This window comes from Echinococcus granulosus (assembly GCF_000524195.1).
Source record: "Echinococcus granulosus chromosome Unknown EG_S00151, whole genome shotgun sequence".
Lineage (NCBI taxonomy): Eukaryota > Metazoa > Platyhelminthes > Cestoda > Cyclophyllidea > Taeniidae > Echinococcus > Echinococcus granulosus.
Window position 1 is genome coordinate 136,849 of NW_020170531.1, and position 10,224 is coordinate 147,072.

Genomic DNA, 10,224 nt, shown 5'->3' on the forward strand with positions numbered 1-10,224 from the left:
ATATAAAGGAAGCAATAACAGCTTGATTCACAGTGATTGCATTGTTTTTGAATGCAGATTCGCCTGTTAAAAGGCACATTATGCTATGCCTTGATTTAATGATATAAGTAGAAGAGGGCAGTAAAAGTGACTTCTGTCAATGTCATTTATCTGCAGAAAGCGGATTTGTTTTGCCAAGATGTCAGCATCAAAATAATAAAATTGAATTGCACAAGGATGGCTGAATGAATGAATGAAGGCTAGTTTTGCTTGCATTGTATTGAAAGCAGGGGAATAATTGATGGCAAGTTTATATAATTTGAATAACAAATTCTGTGACAGAGACAAGGAGAAGTATTTGTAGGGGATGCAAAACTCAATTAATGGGCTTTGGTTGACGCTAACTTGAACGTAACTGCTGCCTACTTTTTCTCCTATTTTTGACAAAAAGATGTAGTCATTAGTGGCATTGGGCTCTTGTGGTGGAATAAACAAACCAACCTGGTGATGAGAGCACTTTGAGAAAAAGCATAGGTGGGAAAAACAGTGGTGGGTGCTTGCCGCCCCTGTCCTTTGCAAGAGCGGCTTGTAATGATGCAAAATCTGTCTGTTCAAGGATAAATCAACAGGAAACTGAAGAAGATTGTCACGTCTAAATTAAAAACGATAGTAATGTTGATGTCTGGCTATGGAATCTGCTCGTATTCAGGCGATAGGCATGTCATTTAAAGGGAGCTTTATTTTAAATTTAGATGGTCAGTTTTTTGAAGATTAAGTCAAACCACAAATTCTCTCTAAGTGACTATTTCTGTCATTTTTTCAATGTATTATTTCCAAAAATCATTTTTTCTAATGGTTTTACTCTAAAAATTGATAACAAACACTGCAATAACTAGCAGTAGGTTGTGCTAGTAAAGTGCAAATTCCTTGAGGATCCAGTTGCTCTTTAATTTCTTTTCTACAGATCGGTGGACGGACAAAAAGTGATATTAGTTTGAAGCAGTAATTGTTTCTTCTGTGGAATATGGATCTTAGCAAGTAAACTGGTGCAGAGTACACGAAATTTTCATTCCCTTTTCATCATCTCCATGCTGAACTGAGGAATTAAACTACCTTTTACAAGTAAGATAGAGAAAACAATGGCATTCGGACTCACAGTGGTGTTGACTTTCAGTGGTGCACATCATGTTTTCGAATGCGGATTAAAAAAAGACATTTTATGTTTAATTAAAGTGATGGCAATGAGGTTCTGTTTAAAAGTGATAATGACAGCGGCTTCTTTTGATGAAAATTACTTGGAAAGTGCGGCCTTATTTACTTAGGAATCTTCCAATAAACAATTGAATGTCAATTGTACTTGCATTGCAGATACCTTGGGTTGTGGCACAGCCGAGCAGTGTTACCGAATTTGTGGAAACCGCTACGGTTGTAGCGACTTGGCCTACCCAAAGCTGGTCATGGGCGTGATGCCTGACGGTGAGTCGCGAGCCCTTCACCTCTCCCCTTGTAGCCCAGACCACTTTTACCGGGTTGGTGTGTCTGGTTTAACTTCTTTTGCTGCTGATAGCTTTCTGGTCAGTTTATTTAAGGTATTACCCTCGTGTATCTATTCAACTATACATTTGGCAATATGCCTAGAGGGAACGAGACTAAATAATAACCAACTATCGGTGTTGGTATTATAAGCAATAAGTAGGACAGTTGTTCCTGCTGATAGATATTCGCAATTACCTATTTTTTTGATAGTAGACGAGTGGTGCAAGTAAGAAATCAGTAGTCAAGTGACGTCGCGGAAGATTCGAGGTATACGTTAGATTTAAAAATTGGTTCAGTGCGTTTAATTTGCACAAATTTTTAAGTGACTAAAAAGTTCTACTCGTCTTCGGTACACTTCGCTGTAATGAATTTTTGTAGCTTATGAAGACCTGTAAAGTGCACTCGACTATCCACATGAATTACAAAGCATAGATGTGTGACAGACAATTTTTGGCACTCCTTATTGTGCTTTGTATAAGCTTCCAATTATTTTGGAGCATTTTTGATCATAAAGAGTCTGTTGGATGTGGTTGATGTGATTGGGGCTTTTCTACCTGACGACTCGATGGTAAGACTTAAGAAGCTGGTTCTAGAGGCATGCAATGATAGATATAGTTAAGGAATTTTATTTTGTGGATAAACCGTTGAGGTCGAAGAGGAACTCAATTGTCGTCGATGTCTACCATGAGTGATGAAAAGTGGTTTTCTCCTCTACAAACTGAGAGGGGAAAGTAAGAGACGTTGCTAAGTAAACGGATTTTACTCACAAATAAATGGGTGACATAATGTGCTTGGAAGGCAATCAATTGGTATTTTTAAATACTTCTTTCAAGTGTATTCCGGAATTACTCAGCACATTTCTGATTATTTGTAAACTGACCGGCTCGTGATGAGAAATGACCTCTGTATTGCAAAACCCGTTAAGCGAACAAATATGTCATTGTTTATCTCCGAAAGATCTGGTATCCCATTACCCACACCACACCTCTAAGGCACGCACCGCTTCACCTCCATAAGATTATATGTTTGTGCGTGTGGTGGACTGCAGAAGCAAGTGTTTGTTATGAATTGTTCACTTGGTGAGGACCAAACGACACTCACGGCCGAGATATATCCATCCGATATGGTTGGATACTGCTCAAAGGTGTGCAAGACAAATTGCCTTTTTGAAAGAATCATAAATAGCGGGTCCGTAGGAAGAAAAAGTTATTACTGCATGTTACAAAGCTTATCGTAATGTGATCCAGCATTACACTTTAGGACAAGAGAAGGGGAAATTAGCACTGCCTCATCAACCTCATTTTTTCTAATTAAGCACTATCACCTTTTCATGCCGGTAGACGGAAAAAATCATGATCAAATAGGAAATAGGGTGAAAGTAACAAAAAAAATTAAAGCTAAGCTAAATTTCTTACAGAGACAAAACGTGTTGCAAAAGTGGGAAGGATTTTTATATTGTTAAAGATCACTGTTTTGGTGGATATATCATTTTAAGAGATTTTCTGTTGTATGAAAAATCGCACCGTCTCATTTACTTCATTGCAATGAGCTCAATCTGACGCCTTGACAGTGATGAATGTAAGTTTTGAATTCTGAAAATGAACTTGTACCTATCCAGCAGTTCGTCAGATCAAACGGCACCGCTTGTTTATAGAGAAAATTAGTCAGAATGTTAAATTTGCTTAACATACCACAATGAGACAGTTTCAAAAAGCATTGTACTTTAAAGGCAGGAGTGTTGAGAAACGTTGTGACAACTTCGTAGTTTTATAAGAAATGGGTGATTTCCTGATATTTAATTAGACATGATCACAAGGATACTAAAACAATGTAATATTCCCACACTTCAATAGAGTGATCCTCCTTGTGGATTATTACACTTTAATAATGCATAATACGTGAGTCCAATATGACACGAAATGCTGATGTTTTGAAGTCACTACAGAAGTCCTGGTGCCCAATAATGCCCATGCTCTTTTCTGCACCAAAATGCCACACAATTGATGGGATGCCAAGGCTGTAAAACTTATTTAACCCTTCCAACGATTCTATATGACAGTAGTTTCCACCAGTTCTTTTTGCACGGCGGTGAAGTTCCCACGTAACAGTCACAATCAAGCAATTGAAGAAACATGGTCACAAGTTATAAAGCACTAAAATTAGGGAGCCTAGAAGGCATCATCGAAGGTAATGACATTAGATGTGATTTAAAAGTGACCCTCTGATGACCTGTGAGCTACCAGACGTTGACATTCTACTGTGATTCAAAATTTTATGCCATGTCATTTTGACCATTGGCATTTTAATTCGCGTTCTGACCTTCAGTTTGTTCTGCAATGGTGGTAATACTGTCTTATGACCATGAACAGTTAAGCAGCATACTTGCGAAGAATATTTGCTTTAATATCGAATCTGATGGTCTTTAGGTCTTCGCGGACTCATGTTGGCAGTGATGTTGGCCGCCCTTATGTCCGATCTCACGTCCATCTTCAACTCCTCCAGTACCTTATTCACCGTCGATATCTATGCCTGCTTCCGACGCAAGGCTAGCAACCGAGAGCTTATGATTGTCGGACGGTAGGCGGTCTTTTCACTGCTATAAAAATTATAGGATTTTCGTACTGGTAATGGTTGCACTGAGCATACTCTGGGTACCAGTGATCCAAACCATGCAAGGAGGTCAACTTTACATCTATATTCAATCCGTTGCTGGATTCTTATCGCCACCAATCGCAGCAGTGTACGTTACGGCCCTGCTATCGAAGAGAACTAATGAGTTGGTAAGTCCCAGTTTCCATCATGTGCTTGATTATCACTTTGCTGTAATCACAGGAAAGATAGGTTATTCATTCATGCATTTATTTAGGGAGCGTTCACAGGACTCATCTATGGCTTTCTTATCGGAATCACCCGTATGATCCTGAGTTTCGTATATTCGGATCCGGTCTGCGGTGAGGAGGATACAAGGCCATGGATAGTGGCAAAAGTGCATTACATGTATTTTGCCATGTTCTCATTCTTCTCCACCGCCATCGTTATGTGCCTTGTCTCGTTGCTCTCTCCACCGCCCTCCGAGGAGCAGGTCCGCGGACTGACCTTTTGGACGCGTAACGTCAGTTCCGCTACCACTGCTGCTTCCTCCATTTCTGTCACCGACACTGACACCGTTGTGCAACACGAAATGCGACTGGGTGAGGAGATTAATTCCAACCTCCCAGAGGATGAAAAGCCTGGTGAGGTGAAGGTCAAGGAGATGGGCGATCAATTGACTGAGGATGAGGAGCGGATTGCGAAAAATGATCTGCCTTTAAAGAAGCTTATTGTTAACGAATCAGGTGAGCATTAGGGACTCTTTATGCCAACAGACGTATGATCGTCGAACAATGAATTTCTTTATCAATCATAAAGTGAGCATACAACTCAGAAATAAGACTATTGAAGCCGCTGTGCGACTATACCACTTATACTTCTAAGAGCTTTCGATAATTTGGACGTGGTCCCGCTTTCACAATGGCTATGCTAACGATCTCTGCGATTTTTTATTCCACTATTAAGGCTGAGTTAGTAAACTAAGCAGATAAATACAAACATCATAAGTCTACGTATCTTCTTTTTATGGTAAAAGTGGAATCGAGTTTCGATAAAATGAATTTCCTTCCTAACTCTCCACTCCTATACTTTGCAGAGTTTCTTTGAATGATCCAATATTTTGGGAAGCAATAATTATTAATAATCTTGTTTGCACCAAGTCAATTTATATCACAGGCTTTAAGCAGGTATCTCACGCAGATGGTTCATTTTTAGTCCTAAATCGCTCCTCGACGTAGTAATAGATATTGGCAACCCACAGCGTTGCTCCACCTTTCCCTACGTTACTGCTCAAAATCGTGAAACTGGTTACAGTAGTATGATGATGGTATCAATTTCCGAAATTCACACACAAGAGTCCCAGCGATTCGGAGTCTGTTTTTAAGTCAGAGTTTAGAGAGTACAAAGTGGCTAGTTTAAATTTTTAAAAAAAGAATCTTGTATTATTTTTCAAACAAGGTGATAAGTAGAGACTAGGTCGTACGTATCCAAACTGGTGAAAACGCAGAGGTGTTTACAACAGCAAACAAAAAGTGATTCGGTGTGTGAAAGATGTGACGGCCATTTTTAAGCATATCGGACGAGGTCCGAAATTCAACTTCTCTTGTTTAAGCAAGGGGGGAAATGTGATTAAGTGAGCTTTGTCTTAGTCCTTGTTCATTAGCCAATCATCGCTAGACCTACTGTGTTTACAATGTGCGCCGCACAATCCCACCTCCCGTGTAGTTTGTTTTTTTTTGCCTTATCTCTCTCCTTTGTCGTGTTTTAGGCCTCACCTACTGCTACTAATCCCTGCGCGGTTTAGTCACCTCCAATGTAGATTGTTTTGCCTTCATTGCTCCAATCTGTCTCAACTCAAATTTTGCGCGTGACTTATACATTTCCCAAATTTTAATTGCTCTTGAAAAGGCGAGCATTTCACCTGTATCATCAAAGCTGCGTGTGTGTGTGTGTGTGTGTGTGTGTGCGTGTATGCTTCATCCAACATCGACGGTGCTTCACAAGGTGCCTGCAACTACTACAAAGTAAACCAATTAACTTGTGCGGAGGGTGCCTCAACTTTTTTTTCCTATTCGATGGATGATCAGCACTAAAGCCTGGACTTCATAAGCCTCTCCAAGAGGGACAAACAAACTTGCTGCAAAATTTCACTTTCATAACACGTTTGGTTTCTTAAGGAAAACAACCGAAACTAGTTACAGCTAACACCGTTTCTATTTCGTCTTCATTTTGCAACTTTATATTCCATTTCACACACGCTCACACGTTCATCAATGGCTACTAAAAGGTGATTTTCATCACTTTGAGGAATATGCGTGAGGAATGGAGGCTGCGAATGAGTTAGTATTCCCTTCCCCCCGCTCTCTCTTCCCATGTATCTATTCTGACGAAAAGCCAACTCTGTCCAGTGAACAGAATCCCCAAATCAAATGACGTTTATGATAATGTTGGTGTGAAATAATAGAAAGGCATCCAAGCATCGCGTGGACTTCGCAGCGAGTCATTCCAGCCGACCGTACCCTAAAAGGGTGCAACTGTTTTGGTTTTTGGCCTTCAAAATATTTGGTGAATTTTGGAAATCCTAAAAACATGAGTTAAATTAGTACAATCTCTTGTTTTCCTCATTAAATTTTCACATAATTCAAATGCTCTTTAGTTAATCTATTATGCGAATTTGAATGGAAAATTAGATCCGAATACTTTAACTATTTGTTAATGTAAAAAAATGAAATATAGATCAACGATTGATTAATTAACATTTAACTCAAATCTTCATATACTCTCACTTTACATAAGAGACTGGCGTCTTTTTCCCTCTTATTCATTCATTAATGTGATTTCTAACTAAAGTGGAGATGGAGAGGGCATTTTTTGGGGAAGAAAGCCCTTTAATTAACATTCTCGTAAAAGGTGTTTAACTTGAAAAAAGCAGAACCTATGGAAAACAAATGGGCAAATCCCATTCGTTTCTTCATGGAAACATTTACTCGTCTCACTTAGGGTAAATACAACAACTGTTTAATTTAAGCCTCTCGTGTAAATAAAAACAGTATCTTCGCTTCTCTCCTAGTTTCAGAAGCACATACTTTTTTGTATTTGTATGTGGTATCATAAACACACTTGATTATGCTTAATACACTTTCTGTCCTACGGTTAAGCAACTATGCGAAGAAACATACGTATTTCGTGTTTTTTTTTAATAGTCCTTGCTCACAAGCCTTGATAACTGGCACTTGAATAGGGAAGCTTACTTTTGCCACTGCACAAACCAGTTTTTCTCACATTATTTTTACCATTGGTAAGAGAGGAGAAAGTAGGAGACCATGGGGAAGTGTTTTTTTTGGGCAGCACCACACACAGGTAGCAGCGGTCACATTTTGGAGTTTACTTCTTCCTAGAAAACAAATCCGATGGACTCGGTGATATGGACGAAAGGGACGAGGAGGTTATGACCAAAGTAGGCAGTAATTCTTGCAATCAATGCCTCCACATCTCCGGCCACTTTTGCAAATGGTTCTGGGGCTTTGCCGACGATCCCCGCCCGGAGGATGTTCAGTGGTGCTGTAGTTGTATCCGCAAACGAGCTCCATCAACTCAACCCGGAGTTGGGGACTCCGAGCCCCTTCAATTTGTCCCCGTGAGCCTGAAACAGAAACGCAGCACCAAAATCGGTCTCTTCGTGGGTCTGGTGATGATTGTCACCATAACTGTCTTTCTCTTCTGCTTCTTCTCCCTCTACTTTGGTCCGATTACACGCGGACCACTGAGAATTACCGGTAATACGTCCTCGCCGGAAACGCTTAATGCAATTGAAGAGCTGAGGCGCTATGGAATGATTGCAAAATAATTTCCACTTAAATAGTTCTTTCTCACTCCCTGCTCATGCGTTGTTATTACCACTGATTTGGTCTCCTCCCCCTCCCCCCCCCTCCATTTTATCATGTTTTTACCTTTGAATACATTACAAATAAGCATGTTGCATTGTGGGACCATGTTGTATTCATTTATGAACTATTATATTAAAAATACCATCTTAATGCGTGCAAAGATACGACTGTTTTGCGCGGTGCAGTTAATCTTATTGTGGTATTTTGCGATGCAACATTAACGTCTTGAAAGGCGGCAGTGTTTGCTTTGTCCCGTCAGATTCCTGATTAGCTGTAAGGCTTGGGTTCCTTTCATCGGATGGCGGCGAACAATCACAGGAGGCGATCTTGGCGATTGAGACAGGTAAGTTATGTACAAATGCTTGAGTTTCGTGCTGCTCACTTTGCTCATTCGAGTTAATGCAGCGCAGAAGCCTTTTTACGGGAAGTTAGTCGTGAATGGGAAGGGCAAATATCTGATCTCCTTTTTTCGGCAATTGGGATACGAATTTGCGTGCTGGAGGATGAGGAATTACATACGTTTACAATCTGAGCGAATTATTTAAACAAAAGTCCCAATTAGTCTAAGATAATTGATGAAAAACAGAGTGGAGCTCGACTTGATTTGGGCACTTAAGTGTAAGTAGTTTTGTTGAATTAATTTGGCCTTTGTCAGTGCGGGGCTCTCGGTGACACTAGTATTTATTTCTATTAACCCCATTGGCGTGACATAGGTGCACGTCAGTTCTTGTAAGCAGAGACGGGTTCAGAGATGGCGAAGGTCTAGGTTTTTAGTTTCGAAATAATATGGTTTAGGGTTGTCTTCAGGATCGATTTTGTCCATAGATTTGGAATAAGCCCTTTCGTCTAGCGAAAATATCCACATAGGGGTGTAAATGACAAGTAACTGGCTGAAAACTTTGCAAATGGCGTGCCAATTTAGGGCAGTTTTTGCATGGAATGGGAATGAAGAAGCCACACAGGCAGATGATGGTGTCATTTGTACCCAAGTGTGTTAAGGATATACGGTTTGAAGAGCCAAAGCTTAATCTTATTTTTACTACAAGCACGTCTGAGTCTTGGTAGAGAAGAATGGTAAATTATCACTTCCATTGGTAGGCCTGCATAGATTTCGCAATTAAGTAAGCGTTGAAGGTGAGGTTATTATGGATCATTGCAAAAATATTCAGGATTCGGTCAATTCTGCAGTAAAAGTAGGCAGCAGAGAACGTAAAAATCGTATGATTAAAAGATTAGTAGCATTGGTGACTGTTGCGAAGATAGAGATGTAAATGTAGAGCGAGACTCAGCGGTCGCCTCTACCCTGTTCCTAATGTTCCTGTAGCGTCCCGAGACTCCCTGAAGACGAAAGAAGACACAATACTCGGGCAGAATATATATATTCAGCACGGAGAAGGTGTCTGGGCTATTGGCATGGCCCAAAAGGCCAGCCCACTTAGCAAGGTACAAGGGGGCTAATTCAAGGTACAAAAGTGGCGCCTCACCAGAACCGAGGTATAAACCACTGTCGTATTACATTCCTAGAACAGCCCGGTTGATTTGGTTTTGACATCTTTATTAAGGGGGAAAGATCGGGAGGAATGGTACAATGTTTAGGGAGGGGAAGAACAGCAATCACAACTAGGCACGGAAGACGACTCTCTCTCACCTGATCCGATTTTCCAGATTGCCTCCTCTCTGAAAGGTACATTAAAACAGTACAAGTATTACATAAGTACACTTACATCGGTGAAACATGAATTTTACAGTGCAACTTAGGAATTTCACTACGAGCATACCTTCAATGTTAAGACGTTATTTTACTGTAATCTTCTTGGTTCTAGAAGTGTTTGTTTGTTTTTTGGTAATTTGTTGCTAAACGTATGAACAGTAATCAGTTGACTACATAAAGTTAAAACGGAATAGATCAGTTGTTGATTAACCATGGATCAGTTAGTATCTTTTTACCTGTGCGCAGTAAGAAGTGCTCATAATTTGGTTTGTTGTTCTCAGCACAAGATTTTTAAATTCTTCAAACATTTATCTAATTACTAAGCATATGGAATGATAAGTTCGCTGTCTGATTAATTGTTTTAAGATGCAACACACATTTCTGATAAAGGGACATTTAAAGGCACCTCTAAGCTGTTTGTTTAAACACCAAAATAAATTTAACATCATCGTTTATTTTTACTTCAGGTCAGAGCGGGGTATTCCATGTGGTGTTTGCTTCACGCGTGCTAAGTGTGTCGGG

General features: G+C 40.0%; 1 protein-coding gene across 1 annotated transcript in view; it reads left to right on the forward strand. All coding sequences in view use genetic code 11, as the record gives it.

Annotated features, from left to right (window-relative positions):
* The window catches only part of EGR_09523 (Sodium/myo-inositol cotransporter), a gene marked incomplete at both ends in the record, with an annotated part of 14,065 nt that extends 6,114 nt beyond the window's left edge, over positions 1-7,951 (forward strand). Inside the window, 5 exons of the mRNA XM_024498772.1 lie at positions 1,348-1,455; positions 3,942-4,092; positions 4,127-4,295; positions 4,382-4,850; positions 7,503-7,951. Coding sequence (XP_024346824.1) covers positions 1,348-1,455; positions 3,942-4,092; positions 4,127-4,295; positions 4,382-4,850; positions 7,503-7,951 — 1,346 coding nt within the window. The remainder of the gene's footprint in view (positions 1-1,347; positions 1,456-3,941; positions 4,093-4,126; positions 4,296-4,381; positions 4,851-7,502) is intronic.
* Between the last annotated feature and the right edge of the window lie 2,273 nt (positions 7,952-10,224).